The sequence below is a fragment of the Hydra viridissima genome, unplaced genomic scaffold (genome assembly GCF_058129835.1).
Source record: "Hydra viridissima isolate aposymbiotic clone 2 unplaced genomic scaffold, HvirCarnegie_v1 scaffold_7, whole genome shotgun sequence".
NCBI lineage: Eukaryota > Metazoa > Cnidaria > Hydrozoa > Anthoathecata > Hydridae > Hydra > Hydra viridissima.
In genome coordinates, this window is record NW_028324306.1 from 15,167,714 (window position 1) to 15,186,091 (window position 18,378).

The following is an 18,378-nucleotide window of genomic DNA, read 5'->3' on the forward strand; positions in this document are numbered from 1 at the left end:
TAATGGTTCTTTCTTTCATTGATAAAATTTAAAAAAAAAATTTTTTTTCAAGTTCTCTTGTACAGATCCTTTATAAAAAAGTATCATGTCAAAATTTTTAATAGCAGTACTAATTAATAAGGCTGTAAAGTATCCGTTGCTAAGTATATCTATACCGTTGCTAGGGTATTTTTTAAGTTAAAAAGTTGGCAAAATAAGGCTACTTCTAGGACATCTATAGGCTTTTTATCACCCGAGCACATTTATTTTTTTTCAGATATTTGTAGATGCATATTTAAGGAAAATAAATGACTTACACTGTTCATGGTGGACCTAAGGCCACGGTTGTTATGGGTAATCTATCAAAGCGCGTTGAACGCAAAAAGTGATTTTTGGCAGGTTACTTCTTCCCAGGTCCTTGCATGCACATGGTTTTTGTTCCAAAAAGTCAATGTATGTCATAGTGTCTTTCAAAAACACCTAAAAAAACTACGTACAAGTATTGGCCTGAAGAGATATTAGAGCTCAAAGTTAGGGTAAAATTTCAAATGTTGTGGTTTCGGACCACGATTTCTAGACAACTGAAAATGTAATCTTGTTGAATTTTTAATTTTACTGTAGAAACCTACCCAGATTAGTAAAAAAATTAAAAAGAAGTGTTTCTGTCATATTCATGTTGCTAAAACTACTCCTCAAAGTAGCAATTGCACTCAATGCGCAAAATTTTCTCAAAACTGGCCAAGTTTTTGGACCCAATATCTCCGAAATTAATAAAAATTTTAGAAAAAAAAATTACCAGTGGCCTACTTTCATTGTCTTTTACAAAATATCTAAAAATGAGTACAATTTGAAGACATCACTTCCAAAATTTGCTTATTTTGCCTACATTTCTCAGACAATGGCTCTTAAGGAAATAATTTCATAAAATGTATATAAATTGAAAATGTTAAAACACGAATTTCTTTGGAACTAAATAAGCTACAGAAGTGGTTGAAACTATTTTGAAAATAAAATATGTTAAGGAATCCAATGCATTTTAAATAAAAAAGATTTACATTGGCTATAAAAATTGCCGAAACTCCCTACTGTTAACCATGACTTTAATGGCTAACTGCTTACGTCTAAATTTCTTGTGGTCATTGAGGATCTGTTCGTTTAACTTATGGTGCAGATCTTTTTTAACCACTTAAACACCCAAGTGGTAAAAATCTTCGGTAACAAACCAACAACCCGGCAATGATACGAAAAAAGAAATTAATATGGATCTGACTTATACACAATCCGATCTAATATACTTGGAATAGCAATCAGCTCAGGTTCAAAACAGTTAAGATAGTCCATCACAAACAAGGAGCCATAAGAGTAGTAATCAGCAGAACCACCTGTGCGCGAGCAAGCAAAGACAGCCAGTAAACCCACGTAACATGAGAAAGTTTGTTTGAACGAAGCCCACGTAAACAAAGCTAGCGCATTTAATATGGAACCAAAAATGCTGTAACTCGGTGGTCCGGCCATTATTATAACTGGAATTCATTATTAAAAGACTCGTGCTGACTTGCGTTAACAAAATGCCCGCCTTGCTGAAGCACACGCAGAGATAACACCATTGTCCACCTGCAAGACAGAGGGGCATTTAGAGATGATTGGACGATCTAAGCTCATACCATAGTACTATTGTCTTCGAGATTCTCTTAACCATCAACGCCATCAATTAGCGCTTTTTGCACCTCCGAGTTGATTTATATTCGTCCGCCGAGAGTTCACCATCGTAATTTAAACTCATCCGCTGAGAGTCCACCATCGGTAAGTGTTCACGACACTTCCTCCTGACGTGATGCAACAAGACTAACATGACAACAACTTAAATGCTGCTAGCAGCCCTATTTATCAACCAAAGATGAAGCAGTTGATAGTCTTCTTGCTGTTATTCTCTATCGCTAATATTTTTTTAAAAACAAAATCAATCACTTGCATCAAACAATATTTGTCATTTACCAATTATTATCAGTTTTAATTAACGCTAACAAAATTTGTGCGTAATGGGCTCCAGATCACACTCTGCCTCTGGGAGAGATGTAATACCTGGGTAGATATAATATCTCTGCGAGATAAGCTCAGATCTCAAACCTTTCATACCAAACCGCAACTTATCAAAACTAGGATATGGTGTGAGAGGTTTGAATACTAACACAGATGGTCCAAAGTTTACATCGTCATCCCCATCTTGTAACAATCAAAGAAAAAACACTTCTAAAAACTGTTTTTGAACTTAATTATTTATGGATGAAACCACCATTGATGAAAAAGCGTCATATTCTATACAAACAATACCTTCAGCAGAACCAGCGTATATAAGTGATCCTCATAATTGATTCGTTTCAATGCCATCTTCCATCAATCTGCTAAGTAAGTAATAAGTCACTATCACAGAGTACATAAGTCAATCAAGCATCTATATTTATTAATCATCTTAACTCTTAAAATCCAAAGGTACTGGGCAATACAGTTTGTCAATCAATCGCAGAACAACTACTGGCACCTGGTGTAAGTTTGATGAGGTTCTTAGATTTTTAAGTTCAATGCAGATGGACAATAAAAAAGAAGTACTTTTGCAACACATTTCAATTACACTACCCCTCCACCTTACATCACACCTACTACAAATTACACAACATTAATTGATTTTAACAGTACAATAATAGAAATGTAGAATGATAATAGAAAGTAATTGAATAATAATAAAGTATATAGATTAATAATAGAAAGTAATATTCTTTATTAATGTGTCTATTGATAAATCATCCTCACACAATAAATAACTCAATAAAGAATTTTTATATATTTATTAATCATCTCAATTCTTAAAATCAAAATATTATTTCTTTCATTTAATTGAAAAGTATAAGCTTTGAATATTTTTATAAAAGATTAAGGGGAACACAAATGTAAAACATTTTGTGCCAAGTCGTTCTTTTACGATAATAGTACTGCTACTACAGTAGGATAGTTGCTGTCATGCTAATAAAGTAAATAAAATATTGTTCATTTTCAGTGAAAATTGATTAGATGAGTAGTTTCAAAAATGAAAACGAAGCATAAGCATATATCCCGTCGAAATTTGTACATTTTTACTGACTCTGACTTCATCTCCGGAAACCGCCAAAAAATCCTCGGACTCTTATTGTACAGCTCTAATTAATTCCATAATAAAAATAATAATAATAATAATAATAATAATAATAATAATAATAATAATAATAATAATAATAATAATAATAATAACAATAACAATAATAATAATAATAATAATAATGATAATAATAATAATAATAATAATAGTAATAATAATAATAATAATAATAATAATAATAATAATAATAATAATAATAATAATAATAATAATAATAATAATAATAATAATAATAATAATAATAATAATAATAATAATAATAATAATAATAATAATAATAATAATAATAATAATAATAATAATAATAATAATAATAATAATAATAATAATAAAAATAATAATAATAATGATGATAATAATAATAATAATAATAATAATAATAATAATAATAATATTAATAATAATAATAATAATAATAATAATAATAATAATAATAATAATAATAATAACAATAATAATAATAATGATGATAATAATAATAATAATAATAATAAAAATAATAATAATAATAATAATAATAATAATAATAATAATAATAATAATAATAATAATAATAATAATAATAATAATAATAATAATAATAATAATAATAATAATAATGATGATAATAATAATAATAATAATAATAATAATAATAATAATAATAATAATAATAATAATAATAATAATAATAATATTAATAATAATAATAATAATAATAATAATAATAATAATAATAATAATAACAATAATAACAATAATAATAATAATAATAATAATAATAATAATAATAATAATAATAATAATAATAATAATAATAATAATAATAATAATAATAATAATAATAATAATAATGATAATAATAATAATAATAATAATAATAATAATAATGATAATAATAATAATAATAATAATAATAAAAATAATAATAATAATAATAATAGTAATAGTAATAATAATAATAATAATAGTAATAGTAATAATAATAATATAAATTTAAAAATAGTGATACTAAAAAAAAAAGAAACAAAAAGAACGCGGAAATAAGACGAAAAAAATTAGGCCTTGACTGAAACAATACGAAACATTAAAACCCTCTGAGGATGCGAATCTATTGAGTATTTTGTACCTGTGTAATATCGAAGCACAATAGAAACAACATTAAAATAAGCGCTTTCAGCAACAAATGACTTCTTTCAAAAATGAATAGAGCTAAGCTAGATTAACATTGTTAGTATTACAATTCCAGCTACACCCATCTTGGTTTTGACTATATTTGCGTATAGAATGACTATGTTTATGGATGGGATGTTAGAAATTGTAAAATTTACATAAAAATTCGAAGATTTTTGTTAAATATTCAGAAAAGATTTTTTTGTAAATTATTTAATCTTCATCAAGTGCTTTATATCTTCTCTAATTCCTAAGGTACCTGATTATACGATCTTCATATTTCAATATCGACTTACTAATTTAGAAAGTTTATATTTGCACTATGTAGGAAAATTTTTCGTTATTGATTAATAAAGATGCATCAACTCTTAAACATACATTTCTTTAAAATATAAACGAGAATATTTCAATCAAATTCTTCTCCGAAAAAAAAAAAAAAAAAAATTACGAAAATTAACTGCATAGATATCCGCTTGTTACATTTTTATTGAAGCTTGTTGCTTAATGCGCCAATTTGAGGATATTATACATGTATTGTACATCTTTAATGAAGTTTACTTCCCCGTCAGTGTTCACGTCTTCCCCGTGTAAATCACATGTAAGTATTAAACTTAGCAAAATTTTAAAACTACCTAAATAAAATTGAAGAACTTTCGATTAAATAATTTGTTTTTTTAATATGACCATATGAACTGTGAGCATAACAGCTAAAATCGACCAGAAAAGTGTTCCTGTCACAATTGCGACGTAGAGTAAATTTTTAACGAATTGCTTATGAAGAACCGCAAGTGTCTTTTGCCCTTTCTTGCCATAGTTGTATGCCTAAATTTAAAAAAACAGATGTTTGTAGATAGTTCGACAAATAGAAGAGAACGCTTTACACTTAAAAAATTTTTTAAAATGCTATCACTAATTGCCAATAAAACGGAGCTGATTTGAACAAACAAAAAGTTTATGTTTAAAATAATTTTTATAATCTCTATTTTACTACATGATTACTACATAATTACATAATTTCCCTTACCCGTATTTCTTCGGGTTACATTAAAAAAGAAAAATAATGAAACTCTTACCTGGAAAGTATTTTTGATTGACTGCAAACCAATCGGGAAAAAGAGAAGAGTCGCAGTGATACAGTATACAATTGAATAAATTATGTTGGTATCATTTTCAGTAAAATCATAAGACCTTTGCGTTTCCAGACTATCTGCACGTGAAGCACTGGAGAGTGCGCATCCTTTTTTTTGCCTAGCAACCTAGATTTATTTTTAAGTTGTGATTAAGGTTTTACTTAACTATATAAAGTTTATTGATAAAAAAGGATTAAAAAAGTTTGAAGCTTCATTGATATTCTTCAAATGGCTTTTTCAACACTATCGGCGTGCACACTTAATTAATGTAAAAGCTCCACCTGCATAGAAAAAGAACATCCGCTAAAGGAATCGATTTTCGTTAAAAGGACGTAAGTCTTTTTTTATTTTTAAAATTGAGTTTTTATTTTTACCGCTTTCACACCTGTTTAATAACGAAGAATACTTTGCAGGAAAGTGGCTTTCGTTAAAATTTTGGTAAAAACATTTTAGAGGTTATTTTTGATTTTCCAAAAGTATTTAATTACCATTATTTAATTAATTACCATTAATTGAATTGGGCTCTTTAACTAAAAATCGATTCATATAAAAAGTTAGCGTTTAGCGGAAGTAGGCGTTTTTTAAAATTTGTGATTGTTATATTAATCAGTGTACAATTATCACTTCCTAAAATAGTAAAGTCCACCTCATAGCAAAAAAGTTTTAAATAAAAAAGAAAAAAGAAAAAAAAAAAGATGCGTAAAGTAAGAAAAATATTCTTACTTTACGCATCTTTTTTATTTTAAACCAAATTACGATCATTTAAAGAAATATATATAGCTGAATATATATTTCGCCTTTTCTGTTACGTACGCAATACATCAAGTTTGACACGAAAAATGGAGCAAGGAAGTGGAAACGAATTATGACATTTATTATTTCTATATTTTATAAGGAAACCTGGTTAAAAACTTACGCTAGCTAAGGCTACTTGAATTCTGAGATCATCTCTGGCAAAACTTCCTTTGCTCATAACTCAATGTAATGGAAAAAACAAACTTATTTCAAAGTATTTCTTCTTATCTCAAGAACGTCCTCCATTAATAATTTAACCCTGAAAATCTGCTCCAATATTTTCATTTCTGTTTCGTATCATAACATCTTTTTTTAACAAAGTTGTTCTGACATTTTTTAGTGATAAAAAGATAAGTTTTAGTTAACTTTTTCGTCATAATTTATTTTATTGTTAAATCTATTTCAAATAAATTCGATTTTGATGAAACATTTTGAAAGCGAAGGGATATTATCATTTTTAAGAAGTGGCTCGACGAATCTACATAAGAATATTTTGTATAAGAATATAGTTTAAGAACTTTGTTTTAAAAGGATATCCTTGAAACTGTTCGAAATAACCGTTGTTTTAGGTTCTTATCTATAGTTTTATTTCAGAGTTTTTCAGATTAAATGAAATCTTCTGAAACCAAATAAAAAATTTAGGCTTAGCGCCAAAGTTGTGTTAATAAGAAATTCAGACGCCTAAAAGTTAAATTATTGCTGAATCACCGAAAATTTTTTTTTTTTAATATTCTAATGTTAGAAAGTATATGCAAATATTTTGCAAAGCTTGAGTCACACTGAGAAATACTTAAAAGTTATTCAATTTGATTTTTTGTCTATTTAATAACCAGGACCAATAAAGCAAAATAAACGTGAGACTTACTAATACTCCTCAACTGCTTCTTTATTTTTTTTTTAAGCAAGATTGCAAGATTTTAGGCCAAAACTTAGCTCAAATTCTAGTAAATGCGCACATTTACAAATGCATATGTAATATTATCTAACAATACCAAAAATGAAAAATATAATTTTGATATTCAACTACATGCTTTTTTTTCTTTTTTTTTCACTAAAGTATTGGCCTTCAACTTTTAACAAAATTAAGAATACATGTATCCTTACGCGTGGATGACTGTTGCGCGAGTATATACTTGTATATTTAAATTCTAAATTAGGGATTAAAAAAAAAAACAACTTTATTAATCAAAAATTTAAACTTTGTTTTATACGCATTACAAAAAAGTGGCTCAGTAACAGAAAATAGGAATATGCTTTTAAAATACAGTTAAAATGTAGCATCTTACATAACAATTCTAAGATATGCTCATATTGTGATTGAGATAGATTTGTACACGCGCGATTTCATTTTTTATTTATTGTTTAAATAAACACTCGCTCACGTATGGGCGTGTGATGAATAAACGGTTGAGATTATGGAATACTTCAAAATATTTTCGCTATTGTATAAAAGAGTAAATTATAAATTGCATTTTATGGTTGTATAGCTTTTAAGATGATTAGATATAAAAATTAGTAGTATACTTACGTAAAGTCTATTTATATCTGATAGTCATGAGGTTTTCGTCATACTGTTGAAACAAACTGAATTTGTTTAAAGTTTACTCTTGACGTCATGTACGACATATAAAGTAGATAATCAAAACAATAGGTTTCCAGACGTTTTTACACAGACAATGATATCATTGAATATCCTCAACACTAAATTAACAAATTAAAAAATTATGTCATATTTAAAAAACGATTTCAAGCTTTGAAAGTAAACATCTAACTGCGGATTCTATAAAAGACCCTTGAATACCCTTTCATTTAATATGTAAATCTCACAGCAACTATGGTTTTATTTTTATTAATGCATCCCATATTATATTCTTTTTTTTTATTTGGAGGCGCCATTTGTTTTTATAAAGAACAAGATAAATATAGTAAGCTGGTTTGTATTTTTATTACAATAATATAATACTATATTACAAACAAATATCATACTATTTTGTAGCATATATGTGTATATATATGCGTATATATGTGTATATATGTATTTATATATGTATATATATATATATATATATATATATATATATATATATATATATATATATATATATATATATATATATATATATATATATATATAATTAGACTTCTTTATTGAAAGAGCTCTTATATCAATACAGAGTAATATTGTGGTTCAACTGTAATCATTTTTTTATTAGGCACTTGTAAAGATGTTTTTGATTGGAGGGATTGCAACTTTTATAAAAGTATTGGTTATTGCGAACAACGAGCTGAAAATCTGCGCGACGTGTGTGCCAGAACGTGCAATTTTTGTGGTAAGCAAGTAATAATTTTCTTATTCATTTGGAGTTGATATTTTTAGTTTCTGTTAAGAAACTAAGTTACAACTTCTCAAAAGCATTTAAAAAAAAGGACTCCCTTCCAGACAACATCAAATGAAACAATTCCGTTCCTTAAGAAACAACTGCTCCCTGACGATATCGAAAATACAGTTCCGTCCCACGAAGTTACGAATGAATGAAAATAGGAATGAGTTTCCTTATTCATAAATTGTAGTAAAAACAGAAAAAAATGATTTGTTAAAACATACCAACAAAGATAAGTTAATACATGACAACGTGAAAACAAAAAAATCACAACCACCTACAAAATTTTTTTTCTTCTTTAAATAAAATTTTGAATTGTTAAAACAAAATTTTTTTAAAAAAAATTAAGCCTCATAACATATCTCCCTTTTGAAATTCCATGAAAGTTGCAAATCAATTATAAAAGGGATAAGTGAGCCTTATAACTAATATTTCTTAGTAATTGCAGGATTTTAAAGACGACGTGAGAGTATTTGATTCTAAAAAAAGAAAGTGGTTGCTTATTGACAAATCTGAGTCAGAGCTTTTAAAGCTTTTTATTAAAGGATATACTTTTCTTGTTGATATTTAGCATAACATGGAGTAATCTGCACTAATTTATATATTTGCAACATAGTTTAATGTCGACAATACTGTCGAACCTTACAAAACATACAGCACTTTTCTTCTAACAGTCAATAAAACAGTCGTAATCAAATTAACTTTACTCTACATCATAGATTTTAAAAAAGTTAAAGAAAACAGATGCACAGATAAAGATGGACCAATTGATTGCGCCTATTTGAAAAACCAGGGTGCCTGCTCCAACCACGAAGCTCTGATGATTGAACGCTGCGCAAGAACCTGCTCATTATGCGGTGAGTGCCTAACTTAAGTTAAATGTTACAAGGATATTTCTTGTTACCATATTATATTGCTGTATTTGCATTTTTTTTATATAAAAAACAAAAATCAATCAGTAGATTTTTGGTTGTGAAGTTTTGAAGCTGATTTCCCTGCCATTACTTTTTTTAAGCTTTTCATAAATTTTTTCGCAACCCTAATTAAACTTCAGCCTCATACGCAGATTTTTTAAAATTGAAATCTCAGAATTAAAAATCGCCTTAGAACCGTAAGACTTAACGCTATAAAATCATTGGTCAAACGACATCCCTATATTTTCATTTCAATAAAAAACCCAATGCCGCTTGAACATTTTTTTTCAATAACTGTCAACAACTTTAAATATGTTCTAAGTTTTGAGTAAAGTCTGCTGTTCTGTGATACAACGGCTGACTTTAATTAGATTAAACGACAAATCACACATAATTAAAACCAGACTCTAAAATTTTAAGTGGCGTTGATTCGCTTTCGGAAGCAAACCTTAGCAAAAACTAATAGCTTCAATAACCATAATTTACACCATAAGAAATCTTCACTATGAATATAATAGAATTTCTCATAAAATAATCACCAGATCAGCATAGTACGCATTACTGATCCTAGTTTGTCTCATACACCAAAGGAGGAGGATATTATGGTTAGTGATCTCTCAAATTTTATCCTTAGTAAAAGCATGAGCGGCGCCACAGAGCTTAGAAGCTTTAACCCCTCAAATTTTTTGTCTTTATGATTATTCTAGTAATGGTGTGTTAAACTTTTTCTATTATCTTAAATCTTAGTAGACATTTTTAGCCCAGCTTCACTAATCTTTGATTTTGAGGCGCTGTCCATGCATAGTTAACTATTAAAACCCATTCTAAAACAAACTTGAATTAATTAAAAATATAGTCTCACTTAGTCAACTCAAGCTAATTAAAATTTTACTAAATGTCACTTTAAAAAAAACTTCCCGGAAGTATTTCGTCATTTTATCTTGAATTTTATATTTTCTCCTCTAATACTTCTTAAATAACTTGAGTACCAATCAAATGGAATTTTGCAATCTTAAAATGAAGCCCTGATTTGAAAACAACGCCACAATCTTGTAGCAAAGCTTAAGTTTGATTTTTGACCATTTCATTAAGGTCAAAATATATATTTGTCTGATTTTAATATAAAAGCAGAAGCATCACTATGAACACAAAAATTATTTGAAGAAAATAAAATAATATAGTATTTTAAATGGTCCTTTGAGTAAATATTTAGGATATCGTAAGACAAGTTAAGTGATATTAACGCTGTTTTTTTGTTTTCTTTAAAATTGAAACAACATTGACTCACGGTACAAACAACATGACTCACGGTAAACGATGTTTCAACTTTTTGCAACAAACTAAAACTCAGAGTTGGAAGAACATTGACCGTCCGCTGGGATTATAATTCTTTTTCTTTTTCTTTTAAAGAGGAACAAAAAAAGTGTGACGCGTTAAAATGTTCGAAAGATAAAATTTGTGTTATTGACAAATCCATAAAGAAAGCAAAGTGCGAATGTCCCACACATTGTTTATTTAAAGATGAATACAAAAAGTTAGGCAAAGTTTGCGGAACAAATGGAGTAACATATGAAGATTATTGTGATCTTCTTCATAGCAATTGCAAAGAAGATGATAATGTCACGGTAGCATTTTATGGAATATGCCCTGTAGATGGTATGTTTATATTTCCTTTGTGAGTAAAAAATAATTTTCTCATGTTTTTATTATAGGAAAACAAACAGGGAAGACCAAAATACCAGCTTTGCCACAGCATATAAAAAATATTTTACATTTCAACCTCACATTAAAATTTACAAAGGAAAATAATGCACAAAAAAAAACCATTTAGAAATTACAAAAAAATATGAAAGTTAAAATTAGAATACAGAAATCCACAGCTACTTCACCATGCAACAAAACAACTACGGTTTCCTAATTTGAGGAGGCATGCTGTTATTTGCTGTTATTTGCTGCAAACAAAAACACGTTGCTGTCCTTTAGATTAAGTTAGTAAGAGATTGAATAGAACTAAAGATTAATTTAATGGAGATAAAAAATTGAAATAAACAAAGTGTGAAGCCTTCCTCAAATATCGCTTAGCTTAATATAGTTAATATGGTTAGTTCTCAGACAACAATAATCCATCAAAAAGTCGGGAGTATTTATGAAAAAAAATGATGCTTGCTGTGAAAAAGTCAAACCTTGATTTTCCTAATTGAAATAATATCGGAAGCTTAACCACTAGCCAACCACAATTCTTATTTATTTATCGCAATTTCATTTAAAGGTAGGGGTTTTGACATACACAACGTTGAAAAAAAAGAATAAATAACTTATATCAGTAATAGATTAGGGCGTAAGAACTAAGGGAGGAGAGATGGATAGAAGAGATAAACGTTGTGTCTCCCAATGATTTTCGGTCATTTTAATGTACCTTTTCTTCATATCTTTTTAACTGATAAATTTTGTCACGAAAAAGTCATTCAATGCCTATGAGCTTGCAAGTGTTTTTGGATTAGAATAATCTGAACTGAGAAAACACTTGCTCTTCATTTTTATTTCTTCTCATTTGACAACTGAAGAAAAAATGTCCGACTTAGTAGTGATAACTATTTTTTTCAAAAGGTGTAAAATAACTGTTGCTGAATTCTGTTTTCTAGTTAATAACCTTCGTTCAAGGCCGCTTTTTGAATGGTTTTTATTGGTTTCTATGATAATTTTATTGGTTTCTATGATAACTTTTATAGATTTTTTTTTTTTCTTTTCTTCATTAGAGCCATGTGAAGATAGCAAGCAAGAGAAAAACTCTGGATTTTGCGACTCTTGGAAAAAATTAGGGCTGTGTGAAAACGAAAGCTATAAAAGCTCAATGAAGGCTTATTGTCCCCGCACCTGCAACTTGTGTCCAGAAAAAAGTAAAATACTTGACATGTTAAGCAATAATAATTTTTTAAGGAAAAAAAATGTTAAAAAAAAATTTATTTAAAAAAGAATTTTCTTTTTTTAAAAGCAGTCTTTTTTAGGATTACCAATTCCACAGATATCTTGCCAATCGTCGGGATCGGCGTCGGCATCAGACTGCTGTTTGGATTCAACGTCTAATCCTAGTGTCAAGAAGGAATGCGGCGGTAAATTCTATTTCATGAAAATGTATTACTGCATTAGGTGTATTTTCAAACTTACATGTCCCTGAGAAACTTTTTTACTTTTTATTTCATGAAATACACATTCTTGACATAGAAACTGACGCTCTTCTCTCCTTGTAGTTCTTACTATAAGTCTTCATACACATTTAAATTTGCATGCAAAGTTATTCAGATATATTTAAATTTCTCATTTCACTTATCATTTGTTTTTTAGTTTGCAAAGATCGCTCTCCAGACTTTTGTGCAAAATTCATCAAAGATTGCAATTCATCATTCAAAAATGCACAGATGTTCATGAAAATAAATTGTCCCGCGTTGTGCGGATTTTGCCGTAAGTGTAACTTGTGGCTAAGCTGCCAAGTGCAATGTGTGTGTGTGTGTGTATGTGTGTGTGTGTGTGTGTATGTGTATGTGTGTGTGTGTGTGCGTGTGTGTGCGTGTGTGTGCGTGCGTGTGTGTGTGTGTCTGTGTGTGTGTGTTTGTGTGTGTGTGTGTGTGTGTGTGTGTGTGTGTGTGTGTGTGTGTGTGTGTGTGTGTGTGTGTGTGTGTGTGTGTGTGTGGCGTTTATGTATATTTATAAGCACATATACATAAACGCCAATACATTTTAATAATAAATGTATAAATGTACATGCGTATTTGAGTATTCTACATTTGATTATTAGTGACTGGTCCAAAAAAAGTCGGAATAAAAATTTTTAGCCAAAGCGGAAAAAAGTTGGCGAAAACCTACTACAAGTTTTCAAATACCTAGTGGATCTACAAACGGCACGTGACAGCTGGCACGTGAACAAAAGGTTTTTAGAGAAATGAAATATTAGGTATTGAGGAAATTAGGAATTGAAGGAAATACATCAACTTTGGTATTGACAAGAACGAAGATACCACTCTTTTTCACAATGAAACCGTGAGTGAATAATAATTTATGGCCTCTAGAAAGACAACAGTCAACGATTGTAGTAGAAAAAGGCGAAAGCGGGCTTTTCACAAGCTTTTTCCAATGTTAAACGAGAAATTGGGAGTTGCTTTCGCAATTACACTTTTAAAGACCCTTTCCGAATTCATTTTATGAATAAGCAGAAAGAGTTTTATTTTGAAAGGAAATTTATATATTTAAATAAACTATTTATTTGATTATATTAGTGAGTACTAAGTATTTATTATTTATTATTTTAGGAATAAAAAAAAAAAAATTATAAAATTATTTATTAAAGGTGTATGTTTGTAATAAAATATTTCGCGACCTTATACCTTTGTGATCGATTTGTCAGTGCGGATATAGCTGCAGCTTTTCGGAACTTTTAATGAAATTTACCGGAAGCGTTTCCGCTCTATGACAGTTGTACGGAAGAAAAATATAAAGACTTTAAATATTTTATTTAAATTTTAGCACTTGTTACGAATGTTTTTGTTTATGGGTTTCGGAAGAACTTTTAGTTTCTTCCATTATGCGAATAAAAAAAAAAAAAAAAAAAAAAAGACAAATGAAATTTCAGGAGTGAACTTTAGCTGTTTAATGAGCAATGTGTTGAGTCAGTTTTTTCATTTAGTTGATTCATTATCATTCATCTCATCATTTAGAACTGAAACATACTTTTAGTAAGTTTGAAAAATGACTGAATTCAGTCTAGGATATCAGATCTACATCCTCACATCCATCAGCCAAATTCTTTCAAAAAAACTTCAAAAACTTTGAAAATCAGTTCATCTACTGGTCTACTAATTCTGCATTCTCTAAAACCAATGTTATTATCTGAATTCGTTAGATCAAATGGTTAGGAATTTTATGACAAAGTCTAACTTCTTCAGCCATGATTACGCAGATATCTTTGATCGTAAAGAAAGTTAGAATGTAGATTGATCTAATTGTCCTAATCATTTCTTGAAAATTCTTCCACTTTTTAGAGCATCATAAAGTAGAGATCTATTCTCAAACTTCCGATTGCTCTTATTAGGCTTGCTGAGTTCTTCTTGCGTGAATCGAAACAAGAATCGTAGATGTTCTTGCATTTATGCTCATTCTTGTACTTTTTCTTTCATATGTTTTTGTTATTCTATTTTGTCTTCTTAACCTTTTATTTTAAGGTTTCATAACGTTTAATTAAGTTCGGTTTCATAACTTCTTTATAGTGAACCACCTTTTAAATTACGATATGCAAACCACATTAAGTCGTTTAATACTGTAAGATACAAAAACGACACCGAACTATCTAAGGAAATGTGGCGCATAAAAGAAAAAAACGGAAAACCATTAATAAAATGGAGCATTATCAGGAAATGCCAACCTTATCAACCAACCACAAGATGATGCGCCCTATGCTTAAATGAAAAAACTGATATTGCCATCTATAAAGGCGCAAATTTATTAGAAAAAACAAGAGCTGGTAAGTAAGTGTAGGCATTTGAATAAGTTGAAAAAAATTTTTCAAATCAAAACACGCCAAAACGTGATGAAGGACCTCAAAAACGAAACGTTATTTGGTTTAACCCTCCGTTTTCACTGAACGTTAGAACAAACGTAACAAAGATATTTTGGGTTTAATCGATAAATGCTTTCCTAAAGACCATAAATTGCACAAACTTTTTAACCGGAAAAACGTAAAAGTTAGTTACAGCTGCCTCCCAAATATTAAGAAAATTAATACTGCTCATAAGAAAAGAATTCTATCTAATACTACTGATAATAATAGCCAATCATGCAATTGCCAACAAACCGCTGCATGCCCACTAAATGCAAAATGCCTTATGAAAAACCTTACTTATATTTGCAATATAAAATATTAGCCGCAAGAAAAGGGACATTATTATATTGGGCTCACTGAAAAAACCTTTAAAGACAGATGGTATAAGCATAGGAATTCTTTACCTTATGAAAGTAAGGCAAACTCCTCTGAACTTTATAAATTTGTGTGGGAGTGTAAAAGTAAAGGTTTGGAACACATCCTTACGTGGAACATTCTCGGTCAGGCAGAACCATTTAAGGCTGATGGCAATTACTGTAATTTGTGCTTGACCGAAAAGTACCACATTATTACTTCGAAACTAGACTTGCTCAATAAACAAAGCGAACTAACATCAAAGTGCTGCCATGAAAATAAAATTTGAATAAAAAACTTTAATACCATCATAGCAGACACTCCATAGCACTTTTTTCGTATTTTTTGTCGTTACGTTTTTTTACGGTTTATAACATCCGATGATCGCTATTGCCTCAAATTTTAAGTAATATAATATAAACCAAGCTAATTATTTAGTTTATATAACAATAGTAATAATATATTCGCTCTTCTTATTCTGCGCTGTATTGAGCAGGGCTGTGGAGTCGGTAAGCTGCTGTTCCGACTCCGACTCCGACTCCGACTCCGACTCCTTGATTTTATCATGGACCGACTCCGACTCCGACTCCGACTCCCGACTCCGACTCCGACTCCTTCATAAGTAACCAATTTCTAACAACAAATAGTTGTTTGTTTTACTACAGTTATTTGTTCGTAACAACAAATAACTGTAGTAAAATGTTAGTATCAGCTATTTCGTCACTATGATACAAATAATCCAACCACTTAGTGCTTTAAACAATATTTATAAGAAAACAATTTCTGAATAAACAACTGTTCTGAACTCTGGTTATGCAATAAACTCTTATGCAGTCGCTAATAACATTATGAATTTGTCAAAATCATGTTTGAAATATTGTCAGTTGGACAATATTTCAAACATGAAAGAACTTGTTCTTCTTTAAGTTCATATTCTTTAAGAATCTTTTCTACTGAGACCTGGAGAAATTCGCTGGTGTGATTAGTTTTGGCGTCTTTTACTGCCAATCTCTTGGTAACTGCTTCATTTTTTTTCAAAAAAGAATTAAATATTGATTGCAAAATAGTTCACTCTGTTAAGAAACACAAAGCGTCCCTTGAGACATTCATTAAGTTCTTCTTTTTGTTTAACAGCTTTTTCAATCACTAATTTTCTAATATTCTCTCTCTCCAGAGAAACAAAGCTAATTGAATACTTACAGTCTTTCTATTTGTGGAGCAACTCTTTGGTGCTTGGTGGTGGCACGCCTAGCTTTCTACTAAGAATATGTAGCACAGTGCCAGACAATTTAAGTCGGGAATTAGGGGATCACGAAGTTATATAGTTTAACGGAAGCTAGAGGAGAGCGCAAGGGAGGTGATATATGATTCTCAGTGATAAGCAGCAAAATACCCTATTGCTTATCACTGTTTTAAAGGCCTAAAAATAACATGTCAAACTCCTTGTCCTCCAGTTGTTGCAAACTACAATTTCCATTGTGTCTGGATATCCTACAGCTTTCAGAGCATTCTGGGACTTGTAGTTTTGTAACAACTATAAAATCCTTATGAAAATTATGAAACTTTGAAAGATTTTTTTTAAAACGGAGTCGGAGTCGGTACAATTTTTCAGACTCCGACTCCGACTCTGACTCCACAGCCCTGGTATTGAGCACTCTTACTGGAAATATTAACATAATTTCTAAATACTATATATATATATATCCCAGCAAACATTGACAGACGGGTACCGTATGGTTTTTAACTGGGCTTATGGGAACGGCATTTAGAAGGGTTTGTGTTCTGGTTTCCAGACGGGTCCCGTATGGTTGAAAAATTAAGCAAAAATAGTAATATGGGCCGCATGTGGTGATTATAAGGGCTAAGAAAACTGGGATTCTTACGGGTTTCCCATTAGGGACCCATCTGGTGAAAGTAATATGCGGAAAAATCTATGCAATCAGACCATTATCGCCATTTGCAACTTACCTTGTGCAAAAAAAGTTTTTACAATATAACGTATAAATTAAAGTTATAATCGTTTTCTCGTTTTATGTTTTATATGAAACTCTATATAAAAAGTTGTGGCGCTACTCGACTTTCTCCCCCCCTATTTTTATGATTGATTCTGATAGAGAATTTTATGCTGATTAAGAATCGTATAAAAACATGGGTCTCAAAATCAATGGAAAGTGCTCTAATCTGAAGTTGAAAGTACAAAAATATACGACAAATCTCTAATATTCGCCATCTTGAAAAAACTAATTCTACGGTTGGTTTTATTTTCAAAAGCAAAAAATGCCAGCCCGGTTTTTACAACAAAAAAAAATTTTTTTAGGTTTAATATGAACGGCTAAGTTCCCTCGAGTATACACTTTTTTTTTTTTTTTTAAATAAGAAAGTAGTACTTAAATCTTAAGAAACTATTAGTATTTAGTTACTTTTCGATAAGAAACTTATTTTATTAAGGTTCGAGGAACATCTCCTAATTTGTGTTCTGTTCAGGGACAAACCTTAGGATTATATGACAGTGATGGAATTCAAGCTATTTTAGCTGACAATAAAACGTGATAACATGTTTTCAAAGTTCATTTTATGTACTTTTTCTCACTTTCGATAATTAAGCAACTTTTACTACTTTTTAGTATTAGAGTTGAAAAAATGTACTCTTAAAATAAGAAACTTTCTAGTACAAGCTCATTTGCTTCGTTTCTTATGTGTAATCGGACAGAAAAACTAGCTATAAAGCGTGTTACTCTTGCGAAACATGATTCCTTTTTATGAATTTTAAATTTATAAGAGATTTTATGACAATTCTCAGATAATATTAAATCTTTAATAATAAAGAAAGAGTAATTGAAAAGACAAACTTCCTTCGAATAATAAAAATAGAATTCCTTATGTTCTTTGCAAA

General features: G+C 29.5%; 2 protein-coding genes and 1 long non-coding RNA gene across 4 annotated transcripts; 1 reads left to right on the plus strand and 2 right to left on the minus strand.

Moving 5' to 3' along the window:
* Positions 1-4,223: 4,223 nt before the first annotated feature.
* On the minus strand, positions 4,224-6,506 carry LOC145184024 (uncharacterized). Its single transcript, XM_090094042.1, has 3 exons — positions 6,368-6,506; positions 5,395-5,577; positions 4,224-5,143 (listed from the first exon to the last, which is right to left on the minus strand). Exons 1-3 carry the CDS (start codon positions 6,422-6,424, stop codon positions 4,979-4,981), a joined length of 405 nt encoding a protein of 134 aa, XP_089950168.1. The 5' UTR covers positions 6,425-6,506; the 3' UTR covers positions 4,224-4,978.
* Positions 6,507-7,461: 955 nt separating this feature from the next.
* On the minus strand, positions 7,462-8,912 carry LOC149886316 (uncharacterized). The gene is made up of 3 exons (XR_016454499.1): positions 8,852-8,912; positions 7,775-7,947; positions 7,462-7,685 (listed from the first exon to the last, which is right to left on the minus strand). It is a non-coding gene; the product is annotated as an uncharacterized LOC149886316 (long non-coding RNA).
* On the plus strand, positions 7,970-13,907 carry LOC149886317 (uncharacterized). Of its 2 annotated transcripts, XM_090094040.1 has the most exons (8): positions 7,970-8,171; positions 8,460-8,576; positions 9,347-9,484; positions 10,952-11,197; positions 12,298-12,438; positions 12,547-12,651; positions 12,884-13,000; positions 13,335-13,907. In XM_090094040.1, exons 1-8 carry the CDS (start codon positions 8,081-8,083, stop codon positions 13,421-13,423), a joined length of 1,044 nt encoding a protein of 347 aa, XP_089950166.1. In that variant the 5' UTR covers positions 7,970-8,080; the 3' UTR covers positions 13,424-13,907. The 2 variants fall into 2 exon arrangements, with proteins under 2 accessions (XP_089950166.1, XP_089950167.1); XM_090094041.1 differs by lacking the exon at positions 10,952-11,197.
* Positions 13,908-18,378: the final 4,471 nt, after the last annotated feature.

Excerpts from the sequence above, each read along its gene's own strand:
- LOC145184024 (XM_090094042.1), bottom strand. The coding sequence starts at position 6,424 with ATGAGCAAAGGAAGTTTTGCCAGAGATGATCTCAGAATTCAAGTAGCC. Across the intron at positions 5,578-6,367 it reads TTCAAGTAGCCTTAGCTAGC|GTTGCTAGGCAAAAAAAAGG; the intron begins GTAAGTTTTTAA and ends AAATAAATCTAG. Across the intron at positions 5,144-5,394 it reads CAATCAAAAATACTTTCCAG|GCATACAACTATGGCAAGAA; the intron begins GTAAGAGTTTCA and ends TTTTAAATTTAG.
- LOC149886317 (XM_090094040.1), top strand. The coding sequence starts at position 8,081 with ATGGTTTTATTTTTATTAATGCATCCCATATTATATTCTTTTTTTTTA. Across the intron at positions 8,172-8,459 it reads TAAAGAACAAGATAAATATA|GCACTTGTAAAGATGTTTTT; the intron begins GTAAGCTGGTTT and ends TTTTTTTATTAG. Across the intron at positions 12,439-12,546 it reads CAACTTGTGTCCAGAAAAAA|GATTACCAATTCCACAGATA; the intron begins GTAAAATACTTG and ends AGTCTTTTTTAG.